The following is a 15,008-nucleotide window of genomic DNA, read 5'->3' as shown; positions in this document are numbered from 1 at the left end:
AATAAATGTTTTTGACACCGTTTCCCGGTGGCCGAGAAAGATAAGAGAAATAATCGTTGGCCTTGTAATGTCATTGAACTTGAATGCGGTCAATAGCCTAAACTTGTGAATTTTAAATAAAAAAGTAAAAGTAACAAGTGAGTATAAAGATGTTACATTCGCAGAAGATTTAAGGTATTTTGATGCTTAACGAAATTACTGCCGCAACATAAATATATAATATATATAATACGCTGTGTAGTGTGCAACCCAAGTGCACTTCAAGAACTGGGTTTCTTAGTACCTATGGGATATGTGCGATGGCGAAGGCCTAGGCAATTTGTGATGCCAAGGGCAAGAACCAGTCTGTTGCACAGATCCCCTACTAAATGCTGTGTCCGACACTATCGACATATTCGTATGTTCACAGTGAATTCATAAGTGAATTCACAGTAGCGATATTGTGTATATTAATGTGTTTAATATTATATTTTATTAAATGATTCTCGACATTATCGTATTGGCATAGTCCGTAAGGATAATGTATGTATTTTTGTAATAAATAAATAAAATACTTGCGAGTTACACGCCGTTACAAATATTGTATAATATGTAATGAATAAAAACTAAATTATATGAAGTAGAAGTATGCAAGTAGTTACTGTATGTCATAGAATTTATGAAAAATCTCTTGTATAATGTTCAGAGCCAATAATAAATAAATGTTATCCTAAATAAAACTATACAATGCTAAAAATATCACTGCCTTATGCCTAATGGGGGACTTACCAACAACTTCACACTCGACACGCAATGGTTAATATCGTACTTTATTATGTTATTAAAAAAAATATTCCGCTCAGGAAAACTCACGTTTAACACAGCATTCCATTGATTTAATCTTACGGTTAAGGTTTATTTCCACTATATTAACCTACAAGTCGATTTCTATCGTATCGCTGATTAAGATCATAAGATAGTCGTTCATTTTTAAACGGTTTTATTTAGCTCACCCCGTTTGTTTTATTCTTTTTTCTTGGGTCAAATTTAGTAATTCAAATTTCACCCTCTTCCTGTCAACCGATTAATCTGAAACACGGTTTTATTTTAGTCTAGTCTATGCATATGTTTATAATTCCCACGACTGTATCTATTTTATTATTTTTTGGTTTTTAGTACATTTATCTTAAACATTGCAATGTATGTTTAACATAAAACCGTTTAACATAAAAAGTTTTTTTACCTATTTTTATTTCAAAAGATAATAGTGATTCGTATCAATAACAATAACAATTCTAATAACAGCTAACAGCAATAATAATTCGAATAACAGCTATTATACGAATCATTGAAATGCGTTGATGATGCGTTTCTGGGTTTTTCCAACAAACATGGCTTCCAAACAACCCCATTCAAAATGCCAAGTTACTTGCCAACTGGTGTTTATTGTATTGATATAGAATATAGTAGCGTAATTTAATAAGTTTTATATCCGTTGCCATGGTAACAGGGAATCCCCAAACAGTGCGTTGCGTGCGCTGAATGCAAGTATGTAAATTATAACTACCCTAGTCTATTTTAAAGCTACAATGACCTAACAAAATACGACAGTTTTATTATCCCATTCGTTTGATCCCTTCATAATGTTTATTTAGCTTGACACAGGCATAATACTGTGCCTTGAATAAAAATATAATTTTACGGTTAGAATAACTTTATTTCTCATATGAATTAAAAAATTCGCTTACTGAGAAAAACATTACAAGACTAAATAATTATTACTAGAACGCACAGAAGGTACCTATACAAAAATTCACAAAACAAATACAGTAACAAAAATGCAGGTAGACACAACAGACTCGAAACGATCAACCAAACAAAAACATAGGTTTAGTAAGAAGAAAAGTCTACTAATTCTTTCGTGTGTACACTGTACAATTTAAAGTTTGCTACTTATAAAAAACATAAATCAATATTTATTAATAAAGACACAATGCACTGTTTTTAACATAAATAAAAAATATGATATATTATGAATTACTCTTATTAATTGTTTATGATTAATTGTATGTCATTTCTTATTTGCCTTATGCAGCCATATAATTTAAAAATACTTTATTTAATATTTTGTTAGCCTTCTATTTTGAGGAATTTCACGTACAAATAATACACACAAAACCAGTTATTATGTATTTGGTATATAACAGATGACAGACCTTTCACCAAACACAACCATACAACAATAATTTATAAACTAGCAGACTCGGCCAAGCGTTGCTGTGGCTAAGGTTTTTGTTATATAACATAGTAGTAAACTATTCAAGGGAAACGCTAGGAGAACATATGTGAAAGGTAGATAGACAGCTTATGTGAAACGTTGGTACTTTTAACACAGCTCCATCTGTTAGAATTGTATTAAATAATAAACAAATACTTGCAATAAAATAAAATTGCGAATATATTTAAAGATCTAAGCTATCCTATTTCTTAAGTTGGACCAGACTGCTCACGGTGTGCCAATTTAATTTAAAATCGGTTAAGTAGTTTAGGAGTCCATCGCGGACAAACATCGTGATACAAAATTTATATATATTAAGATATACCATCAAAACCTTAGGGCTGAAAACGTAGTTATGATTCGACAAAGATTTTTTGCGTGTGAAGAGCTATTTATTGCTATGCAAAATGCCTTCGACCTTCGCTAGCCAGATACACGTTTCGCTTATACTACAAGAGATGTATCCTATAATTTAAAGTAAATTACAAAGCAAAAACAAAACAACATCGTTGGATTTTGGATGTAATTTTTTGTAATAAATGGCGTTTCGATTGGCAACTGTTCTTACATATTATTCTAAGCAACTCAATTCATAAACCTTCATGACATTCCTGGGTCGATCGATCGATTTCTTGGGAAAAATCGAATAAAAATAATGCTGAAATTGTAAACTATTTATATAGTAAAAGTAGTATAATAAACGTATTTTACGACCAAAAGGGGGCATAGGTAGGAGGCTCACCCGATGGAAATTGAGTTCGCGACCCCAGGACACTCAATGCCAGTTTCCTTTACAATCGTACTAAATCTTAACGCCGGCAACGCACCCGCGAGTTTTTCGGCTCTGTCTGTTCACTTACTATTATTGTAAAAAAAAAAATAAAGTAGTGGCGCTATAACCTCCTTTTGGTCTGGGTCTCATATTTATGAATCTGTTTCATCATCATTTTTAAATCTAACAGGCAAGGTGGTGATCAGTTTCCTGTGCCTAACAAACGCCGTCGATATTTTGGGTCTAAGACATGTTGGTTTTCTCACGATGGTTTTCCCTCACTGTTTGCGCTTATATTAAATATGCACATAGAAAGAAAGGTCATTGGTGCACAGCCGGGCATCGAACCTACGACCTCAGGGATGAGAGTCGCCCGCTGAAGCCACTAGGCCAACACTGCTCAGTCTTACCCGTAGGTCTATAAGAAATATAAACGATGTTATTAATGAATTACATTTTTACAGGCTTACAATGGAGCGAGATATTTTCACCTGTTGCGTATCATGACGATTTCCAACCAGGCCATGTGGTGTTAATGTTAATAGTTGATACGATAATATACATGACTATCGCTTTGTATATTGAGAAAATTCGTCCAGGAAATTATGGTGTGCCATTGCCCTGGTACTTTCCATTTACGAAGAGCTTCTGGTTGCCGAATAAAACTAGGATCGCAGGTAATATATGTCTGAATTAAATCGTATATATCAGGGGCTTACGAATTTGTACTTAGCTGGTGGTAGCTAAAATTTTGTTTTTTTTTTTTTAATATCTATGAATTCCATTACATATCTTTATTATAATTATGTATACTTTAACAGTTAGATAAATACATTGTTTTTATTGTGTTAATTACATATGAAATATAGTATGTACCTTTTTACTTCATTTTAAGTCTTTATATAAAATTAAAGTTTCTTTAGATCTAGCTTAAAGTTTCTTTAAACTGAGCATTAATGCTAAGTAGCACTCAGGCTTTTTTTAATGTGAAACGTGTATAGCAGGCAGGTAAAACCTATGACGTCGTTACGTCGACGCGTTGTCGCCACGTATACAAAGAGACTACACCTACGTATAGACTATGTTATATATGTGTTCTTTGTATTTATTAAAAGTAAATGTTCATTAAATAAAGTCCTCATCAATAAATTTTTGTCCCATATTTACTTCCTATCGTAATTTGTTATTTTATGCATATTACTTGTACAAAATAGTCGATGTTCCACATGCCAGGTGTTCCGTGACTGGTCACAATTTTTCTTTTAGCTTTTGCTTCTAAAGCTTCGTTAGCTCTAATCTTGGTTCTTTTGAGGCTACGCACTAGCCTCAGGTTTCAAGCTAGGGAGGCTCAAGCATGGTGGTCAAGAAGTCTCTCTCTTTGGCATGATATTAATTCCTTCATCATCTTCTGTGTTTAAGTCCTTCTGGTTGTGCATACCTCGGAGCTGGATATTTACTCTTTATTTATTCTAATTAATTTATTATTCTGTTCCCAAACAAATCAAGCGCGACCTATGCTCTCGTGTGACAAAATCCAATACGTTTCTGAATAAAGTTGTGTTTGTTCAATTGTATGGGTTCTTTGTTGATACCTTTCACGAGATAATTAATCAACTACGATTCTAGTAAATGAGACCTGTTGAAACATGTAATAAATAAATAAGGTTAGTTTGTTAGTAATAATAATAATACAGTTGCTCTATCGCTCGATGGGATCTCAGATTGCATATGTTTCTTTGTTCATTTCTATTTTATAAGTACGTGATCAGCCTTCTGACATGTGTCAGACACATGTCGTCGATTTTGGATCTGACAGCCCGGTTTTCTCACGATGGTTTCTATCACTGAATAAGTGCGCACAGACAGAAAGTCAACGGAGGGATGAGTCGTAAAACTAGCTTGATACTGCTGCTTAGCTTGTACTTTAAGCATTTAATATGTAAGTTTTTCTGGAATAAGGAAGACGCTGTTGATGAGTTTTTACAATGAACGTTAATTTTAGGGGGCAAATTTTTCTATTTTTTATTATGTTAGTAATAGATATTAATACAGCGAGAAAATTAATTTCTTTCCAGGGATAACATTAAAGGATGGTATCGATCAAGAGTACAAAAACGCGTTGTTGAAGGTAGTTCACGACGAAGAGCCAAAAGGTGTACCAATGGGTATAAATATAGAGGTATGTATAAAATACACTACAAATAATTATTTTAAAAAAATCTAAATAATTCTATGGAATTTTAGACTTTTAATAGCAGTTACTACACTACAGCATACCTGTACTAATATTATAAACAAAAAAGTTTTCTATATAAAAAATAAACATAAAAATAACGAAATTTAAGCTACGCGAAGCCGAAACATGTTTTTATTTTTATTCACACCTATAGTCCGATTTTTAATTCCGAAGAATTCTGACAGCTATAATTTTTTGACATATCAGAGATAGTAAACCTTTTCGACCGGGCGCATTTTTCAATTTCAATACGAGTTTGAACATTTGAGTCTATACATACATTTTATTTGTTTGAGAATGTATCAATTGTATTAAGTGCGGTGCTCCACATTAAATGTGGTTTAACGGTGAGTGATGATTACGCTCTTTTTCAACACAAACAGTAAAAAACGCTCAACTAAAAATAACATTTTATTTTATTTAAAAGGTTTACTAAACCTGTAATTAGTAGGCAGTGATACCTAACCTAGCTAAAGAATAAAATAAAGTAATTAAAGTTAATACGATATATTGCTCGTGATATTATAAATAAAATACATATATAAATATATGGAATCACAATGTCAACAGTGGGTAGTGCAAACGTGTATTAGTGTGTCTCTTGATTTGTACCAAAATAAAATAGTATTTCAGTTTTAACTTTTTTACTTACGGTTCCAGGGATGAACTAGTGGCCCACTACACATTATTCGCTATTATTCTTTTATATTATCCTATAATTAACTGTAATTTACTTAAAGTTTGTTAATCACTTTTCAACTACCTTCTTTTGAACAATTAATTTCATATAATTTCACTGTCACCTTATTATGGAGGATCTTAAGAAGTCTCTAAGGGATGTATCCGAAATGGTGTCTGCCAAAATGGAAGAGTTCCAGCAGCGCCTTATTGCAACGCAGAGTAGGTCCCCTTCGCTGGAACAAACTCCTCTTGCTAAGGAGTTCGAGGTATTTAAAAGTTCAGTTCTCTTTTGCCTTGAGAATCTCCAGGCTCAAATGGCGATGCTATTTAAAGTACAGGACGAGCAGGAGATGCGCAGCAGGCGAAAGTGTCTGTTGCTGCATGGGGTTAACGAAACAAAGGATGAAAGTTCAGGCTCCATAGCTAAGATGATATCCGTCCTACTTAAGTGTCCCAACTTAACAGAGCAGAGCCTCACCAGGTGTCATCGATTGGGAATTATATCCAGAGAGAAGCCTAGGCCAATCTTAATAAAGCTTCGAGAGCATGACGATAAATTAAGGATCTGGGCTGCCAAAACTAGTCTTAAAGGCACAGGCATAACCTTGTCTGAGTTTTTAACTAAATCAAGGCACTCTTTATTTATGGAGGCGAGAAAGCGGTTTGGTGTCACGAAATGCTGGACCAGGGATGGACGGGTACAAGTGATAGGGGCTGATGGGAAACTTCGACGCATCTCTTCACTGAAGGAACTGGATACGGTCCCAGACAGCATCCCCTTATCGGCCGCCGCTGATGATCCAAAGCTGAGAGGAGACAAGACCCGTAACAAGAAGGGTTCAAAGAAGGTTCAATAACTCCCATATGTATTATGCGCTTATGTTCCGTGTGTGCGTTTGATTTTAATTTCTTCTTGGTTTCTGGGCATAGGTTTAAAGTGATAAATAGTTCTCTGTCAATTACTTATTTGATTTCTCACAATCTTCACCTTGTCTTGTTTATTTATTGTTATTTAGTTATTACAGCTCAGTGACAGATACCTAGCAAACTTTATGTGACACTGTCAAAGTTTGTGATTGTCAGCGAGGGATAGTTTGTATTGTCCGTCCACAGATCATTAAATTATTCTCTCATAATATTGTACCACGTCTTAATCTGTGTGTTCTCGGATCATAACAATCTTTTTTAATGTAAAATAATTTAAACATAATATTATCCTTATACTTTGACTGTGTTCCAACGAGATACCTGTAGCTATAGCACTGATACGATAGCCACTTAGCGAACTAGTGTGATTTTTTTGGGCTAAATTGTTTTTTGTTTTGTTTATATATTATTATTATTAGTTAACTATTCTCTTTTGTGTTCTTATAGTTATATAGGTTTATTTGTGTGTGTGATTTGTTCTTGGATATAGCCATATCTCATTGTCTGGTGGATATATCTTGGAAAATTATCATACTTTTGTGAATTCATGGATTGCAATAGTGATAACTCTGATTTCTTATCTTTGGAATCGTCCGATTGTGACTCCTTCCATAGTATAGACTCTTCCACGCCTCCACTACCTGATTCCTTATCCTCTATTTTTCAAAACTTGTCTAAGCACTTTAACGTTATACACATTAACGCTCAAAGTGTACCAGCTCATCATACAGACCTGCTCACGTTGGCTTCTAAAGACATCCATGCCATTCTTATTTCTGAAACATGGTTCAATCCTTCCCTCTCCTCTGTTACTTACTCTCTTCCTGGTTACAATCTAATTAGAAATGACCGAATCGGCATGCGAGGAGGTGGTGTGGCAATTTATTTGCGTTCTCACATCCCCTTTTCCATCATTAACTCATCGCCACAGCCTCCACCTAGCAATGCAGCCGAGCACCTCCTTATAGAAGTTCTTCTCTCCAATTGTAAGCTTCTCTTGGGAGTCTTCTATTCCCCGTCATCATCGGTGGACTACTTTGCTTCCTTTGAAGACACAATTTATCAATTTTCTCCCTTATATAAAAACACAATAATCATGGGTGACTTTAACACATGCCTGCTAAAAAATGATTCTCGCTCCAGACGGCTTATTTCTTTGACTCACTCCTACAACTTACAAAACTTGCATCTCAATGCTACGCATAAAATCCCCGGTCTTACTCCGTCACTTTTAGATCTTATTTTTGTTTCTTCTCCTCACCTTGTGGCTAAGTATGGGCAACTTCCTGCTGTCGCTTTCTCGCACCACGACCTTCTCTATCTCTCCTTTAATGCGAAGCCACCCAAGCAGAAACCGACAGTAGTTATGCGTCGCAGCTTTGGTGGAATCGATCATGAGAGCCTGCTTAGTGATGCATTCAAATTTGACTGGAGTGGTCTATACGACTTAGCCTTCCTCGATGACAAAGTTGAGCTGTTCACCTCTTCTATCATAAACCTCTATGATAAGCATGCCCCAGTGAGACGTGTTAAACTTAAACATTTACCTGCTCCCTGGCTTACTGATGAGATAAAAAGTTTGATTCACAAAAAAAACAGAGCCAAAGCTAAAATGAGAACTGCCAAATCTGATGCAGAGCGCGAAAAATATAAAGCTGTTCGTAATCGTTGTAACACTCGCTGTCGTGATGCTCAAAGACAACATATTCACGATTCAATATCCAATGGTGACACCGCGAAAATCTGGAAGTTCCTCAAAAACTTGGGGATTGGCAGAGTGGCACAGAATGATATTTCTTCAGCTATTGATATAGACAATCTTAACTCTCACTTTACCTCTTCTACTACCCATGATAAATCTTCTCTTGAGAAGACACTCAATAATCTAGCATCTCTTCCTACTCCAAACTTCATTCCCTTTAATTTCACTGAATTCACCGAGCCTGAAGTGGAGGGTTGCATCCGGTCCATCTCTTCGGATGCTGTCGGATGTGACCAAGTTAGTCGAGCTATGATATTACCTATCTTGCCAGCTGTCCTTCAAGTTATCACTCATATCTTCAATTATTCAGTTAAGGCTGGTAAATTTCCTACTTCTTGGAAAGATAGTTTAGTCATTCCTATTCCCAAACGGCCTGATCCTACTAACCTTTCTGACTACCGGCCCATTTCCATTCTACCATTTCTATCTAAAGCCCTAGAGCGCCTTATACACTCGCAGCTTAGCGGATTTCTGAATAAGAACTCCATACTAGATCCTTTTCAATCGGGTTTCCGCCCGGGGCATAGCACGACTACTGCATTGGTTAAGGTCTCTGACGACATTCGTCAGGGGATGGATGATGGGCAGCTCACTGTTCTCACTCTGCTTGACTTTAGCAATGCTTTCAATACTGTGAACTTTGAAATTCTGCTTGGGTTGCTTCGTTCTTTAAAAATCTCTCCATCTGCTATTGCTTGGTTCGATAGCTATCTCAACGGTCGTCGCCAGCGTATTAAAATTAATGAAACACACTCGCAGTGGAATAATGTAAGTACTGGTGTTCCGCAGGGTGGAGTACTTTCGCCTCTTCTATTTTCTATCTTTATTAACACACTGACAGCACGTCTTTTGGTTCATTATCACCTTTACGCTGATGACCTCCAGGTTTACGTTCAGTCTACACTGGATCGGCTTCCTCTCGCGATACAAACGATGAATGATGCTCTTAAAAATATAGCTAACTGGAGTAAAGACTTTGGTCTTAAAATTAATCCTTCCAAGAGTCAGGTAATTGTCATAGGAAGCCCTTTCTTTATTTCAAGAGTGAAATGGGCTCAGATCCCTGGCGTTTACCTTGACGGTGTGGCTTTGGCTCTTAATAAGAATGTAAAAAATCTTGGGGTCTTCTTCGACCAAACGCTGTCCTGGGGTCATCACGTAAAGGTGATAAGCCGTAAACTATACGCCGCGTCTAATTCTCTGAGACGTCTTTCTAATTTCCTTCCTATCCGCACTAAAACTATGATAGCGCAATCTCTTCTGCTTCCTATTCTCGACTATGCGGACTCCTGCACCTCTGATATGAATGAAGAGCTACTCAACAAGCTCGAACGCCTGCAGAACTTGTGCATACGTTTCATATTTGGTCTTAGGAAATATGACCATGTGTCTAAGTTCCGCAGGCAGCTGGGGTGGCTACCTATTCGACTCAGACGTGACGCTCATATTCTTCAGCTTCTATATTCAATTCTTTTCAATCCCAAAACCCCTTCTTATCTCAAAAATAATTTCAAATTCTTAGGTCCTTCTAACTATACGCTACGCTCTTCTAATAGATGTCTATTGGAAATTCCATCCCACAGCTCTTCCTTCTTAGGCAATTCATTTAGAATTTCCGCCATTAGGCTGTGGAATAAGCTGCCTGAGTCTATACGATTGGCTTCCTCCCTATCGTCTTTTAAAACCCTTCTATTCAAATATTTCCTAACCTTATCCTATCCTGATCAATCGTGACCTGTGTAATTCTTGTATCTCCTGTTCGTTTTGTAAATTCTCTATTTTCTTGTATTTGTAAGATTAGTTTTAGTTAGTTATTATAATATATATAGTTACTAATATATTAAGGATCTATATTTTAATATAAATTTATTTTGTTTTTTATATAACTTCTGCACTTCTTGCACCCATCATTTTTCTTTATTTATTTCTATTCTTACTAGGGTTGCCTGGAAGAGATCGCTTGTTAGCGATAAGGCCGCCCGTTGCATTCCTTGTAATTTATATATACTGTGTTATTTGTATTTCTTTAGCAACGAAGTGTAAATAAATAAATAAATAAATATGTATTTGTTATTTTTTAGGTCACTTAAGTAAATATTTAGATTTTTACCTTTTTGTAGGTAAAAAGTAACAAGTACATAGCATTATGTTTTAGTCCCCTCAAATGGTAAAATTTGTCCCTTTTCGGGGAGAACCTTTTTAAGTTGCAACACATTTGAAATGTCAGAATTATACGGAATGAAAAATCATAGTATGATGGGACAACGGATTTTCAATTAATTATCTCTTCCAAGCATAAACATAATAAATTATTGACACGGAAAGTACTATAAATATTTCGGTGATCTATATTTTTTTTTAATAGAACAGGCGGCAAACGGGCAGGAGGCTCACCTGATGTTAAGTGATACCGCCGCCCATGGACACTAAACAAAATATAATTAAGTTGTTAAGGTATATGTAAAAACTTTACCACGTATCTTGAAACACAAAAAGCTATAAATTCTTCTCAGATTACATTGAATGATACTAATAATAGCACCTCAAAGTTAAACGAAGGCTAAATCTCAACGTCAATGAACCCCACGCGTTCAAGATGCACTTTTTGCTTCGATTTATTAATATTAAATGCCATTAATTGTTTGTTTTTACTTTAAAGTTGGCATTTCTGTAATGAATTTTAATTGTAATTATAAACCTTTTTGAAGTCACATAAAGAAACTGTTTTTGCAAAATAATTAATTCAATTATCATATTACAATCATTTATCAATATGTACTTGCTACGTTTAAAGGCCTAAATATACTCCGTCTAACGTTTAGTCTATAAAATAATCAAAGAAACTCAAAGAGGTCATCAAAGACACCACCAGCGCCATTGTTACACTCTACGTTATATTTATTTAGGCATTGATAGAGAGTTAGGCATAGTAGAGCGTTGTGTCTAGACTAAGATGTATACAAAAAACTAGACAAATTAAACCAGAAAGTGAGATAAGAAATGTCAAGGTTTTTAACCAAAATGGATACGGGGATATAATATCTTGAATGTAATTTGTTATTCAAAAATATGCAACTTATCATTGAATGCTTAGTTTTAAATAATAAATTCGTAAAAAATATATAAGATTTTTTGCTATTAATTAATAATTACTTTTGATTTTATATCCTTAATGCCCATCACAAATGTTGTTAATAGTAATATGTTATGGGTATGAATCCCTCTTGTGTAAAGGCTTTTTCCAACCTTTTCCAGATTACTCTATCTTCGCCAATAGTCTGTCAGTATTTTCCTGCTATTTCTATTAAGTCATCTTCTATTTGGCCTAACCTATTTCCGGATGGTCCCGTCCATTGTGTTGTATTTAATATCCATCTGTTGTCTAGGTATTCTATAAATTAATAATCGTAATTTAATTTCAGAACCTCACAAAAGTATACAAAGGTCGGAAGAAAGCTGTGGATAATTTAAATCTACGAATGTATGAAAATGAAATTACAGTGTTGTTAGGACATAATGGAGCTGGCAAGACCACTACAATATCGATGCTTACAGGTGAGAAATTAATTAACAATAACGAACCATGAATTTAATTCGTATTTTAATCTATAATTTTATGTGTGACCTTTTATTTATATCTTACTAGCGAAGACGGACGTTGTCCTGACTTAAATATGTATATTGATTTAGAATTATTTAATTAAGAAAATATTTCAAGAACAAAGTGTTTATTAGTCTAATGCTTTATGATATATAGCATTATTTGTTCGTTTTTCTGTCACGTATATAAATAATGTTCTTGGTATTCCGACACAACAGACGACATATAACTAGCAATGTGAAAACCTTTGATTTTCACGATTAATGTCACAAACAATTAGCGAATGTAATAATTTTATATGTATTTTATCAATATAATAACTTCAGACTCGAAGCATTTGTTTTAAACTATATTAATTTTTTTTACATCCTCTTCGACGCAAATATCGTCATTTGAGATGTTATGTCAAACGCCATATGGTTACTGCAAAAAACTTTGTAAAAGCACTATGTCACTGAAAAAAGAATTGGTGTCGTAACAAATGTCAGGATTACTTAATATCGTGGTTAAATATTCTTCAATTTTCTTATTTTTTTTTCTTTCATAAGAACCTTCTGACAATAGTAAACACAGCAAAAGAATTAGCAAAATCGGTCCTGTCGTTCGTAATGCCAAGGGGAATAGGAATTAATGTTTATAAATATATAGATTATATCTCTTTGTACAACCCTTGCTTTTGGTGAACACAATCCCACTAGGCCATGAACCCTAAAGGTCCTAAATTCCATTTTAAAATAAAATTAATGACACAAACAAATTTAAATGTCCGATTGCCTGTTTTGTTCACGCTGTGTTATTTATCAGCTGACTAAAGTATGCACATCGTAAACATTGCTTATCTTAAACCTTGCAACATTTTAGATGATTTTGATTCTTCGCACCTTTTGTTATAGTCTCAATTCGCTTCTATGTTTGACAATGTCTCGTAAAATAACATCTAATTAGGTTCAAAAAAGGCTATTTTCGTTTATCACGAACGATTGTTGTAAATTTTTTACTAATTTTGGAATTTATAATTTTGTGAATTCTAATATAATTATCAAATAGAGGGAAGCAATATAAAGAACCGATAACAAACTTATTAATGAAAATCGCGGTAGTACTGATAGTAATAATGTTTGTTTATAGATAACAAACGTGTTTATTATATAATAATCCGGTGTAATAAAATATGCAAAGTGCATTGACATCTTATCGGCGATATTATATAAGAACTATGGTGAAAAATTAATTATGGTAGTACTCAATTTCGGTATCGAATATTAAAAATAAATTGCCTCCATACAAATATATTTTTGTAATTTTTGTTTGTCTGTTATGTGTCTTACATATATTGTTTTTGTTTGAGTTTTTGTTTGTGTATATGTTAGATTCTGAAAAGTTGATTTCTGTTTTTCTGTGTTTCTTTTGTTTCTTTCTGTCTAATTGTTTTTACGCTGGGATATAAAGAGATAGATGTGTACTTTATTTAAAACGGTGCCATACTGATTGTTTAAACTCAATATAAAGTTATCGTTACATGAATGTATGTTATATAGGTATGGTACCGCCCACATCCGGTACAGCTACTATAAACGGATATAATATTGTCACTGAAACGGAACTGGCAAGAAAGTCACTTGGTCTCTGCCCGCAACATAACGTGCTCTTCCCGGATCTGACCGTTGCAGAACATATTGTCTTCTATTCGAGGCTAAAAGGCGTGCAGAAGTCGAAAATAAACGATGAAGTCAATCATTTCCTTAAGCTGTTGGAGCTGGAAGAAAAGGTACCTTTTGTCTAATAAAGCCGGTCTTTGTTTTCTATTTGTAACCCCTAAACTTAAATGTATTCCAGTTGAAGATTATTTTTGTATTGTCTATTTTGTATAGCTATATAAAACAGCGAGGCATATATGTGAATAAAACTTTTCCCTTTATTTAGAGTTTTCTGAATGCTGTTACACTAATTTACATATTACGAGTCCTTTAATTTGAACAAAAGCGGACTGGCTTCATATTTTACTTTAATGTTTACAAGGTAACGGATCAAACATTCGACCGTCATTTCTATGTTTTTTTATCTTTACCAAGATAATCACATGATCAGTCTTGCGAACATACCGTACTAATTAGAAACCATGATATACTGAATTTCATACAATAAATAATAAAATAAATAAAAAAGCCTTAATTCTTACAGCAGAACAAGAAGTTACATTAATTAAGTGTACTTACTTCCAAGTGTTAGTTTTGTTAGTAATTAAATTTGTATCCTAAATTTAGTTGTGTTAGTTTTTCCTATTTTTAAACTATTATTTTTCCGTAAAAATACCTCTATATGTGAAGGCCTCCTCCAAAGACAGCCAGTCTTCTCTTGATTGGGCTACTTGGGTCCAGTTGGGACCAGCAAGTTTTTTAATTCGTCTTCAGAGCTAGCCAACTTATGTTGCTTTCCTTATTATAAGTGCATCCAAGTCAAATCAAGAGCCGCTTTTTGTTATATCATATTTACAAATAATTATATGTTTGTAGAGAGATGTACAGTCGGCACATTTATCGGGAGGTCAGAAAAGGCGGTTGTCCGTTGGCGCTGCTATGTGTGGGTCCTCAAGGGTTGTGTTGTTAGATGAACCCACTTCCGGATTGGACCCGGCCGCGAGGAGATCGCTGTGGGATCTCTTACAGAAAGAGAAAAAAGGTAAATATAAACACGATTAGCGATTGGTGAACCGAGGACAGTCAGGTCCTTACATATGACATTGGCGTTTCGTCGCATTGACCTCAAATAACA

General features: G+C 34.5%; 1 protein-coding gene across 1 annotated transcript in view; it reads left to right on the top strand.

Moving 5' to 3' along the window:
- The window catches only part of LOC110993551 (phospholipid-transporting ATPase ABCA1), a 43,216-nt gene that overhangs the window by 12,962 nt on the left and 15,246 nt on the right, over positions 1–15,008 (top strand). Inside the window, exons 8-12 of the mRNA XM_022259852.2 lie at positions 3,494–3,706; positions 5,105–5,208; positions 12,058–12,190; positions 13,775–14,004; positions 14,750–14,915. Of these exons, the coding sequence (XP_022115544.2) occupies positions 3,494–3,706; positions 5,105–5,208; positions 12,058–12,190; positions 13,775–14,004; positions 14,750–14,915 (846 nt within the window). The remainder of the gene's footprint in view (positions 1–3,493; positions 3,707–5,104; positions 5,209–12,057; positions 12,191–13,774; positions 14,005–14,749; positions 14,916–15,008) is intronic.

The sequence above is a fragment of the Pieris rapae genome, chromosome 13 (genome assembly GCF_905147795.1).
Source record: "Pieris rapae chromosome 13, ilPieRapa1.1, whole genome shotgun sequence".
NCBI lineage: Eukaryota > Metazoa > Arthropoda > Insecta > Lepidoptera > Pieridae > Pieris > Pieris rapae.
This window is presented reverse-complemented; position numbering and strand designations above follow the sequence as displayed.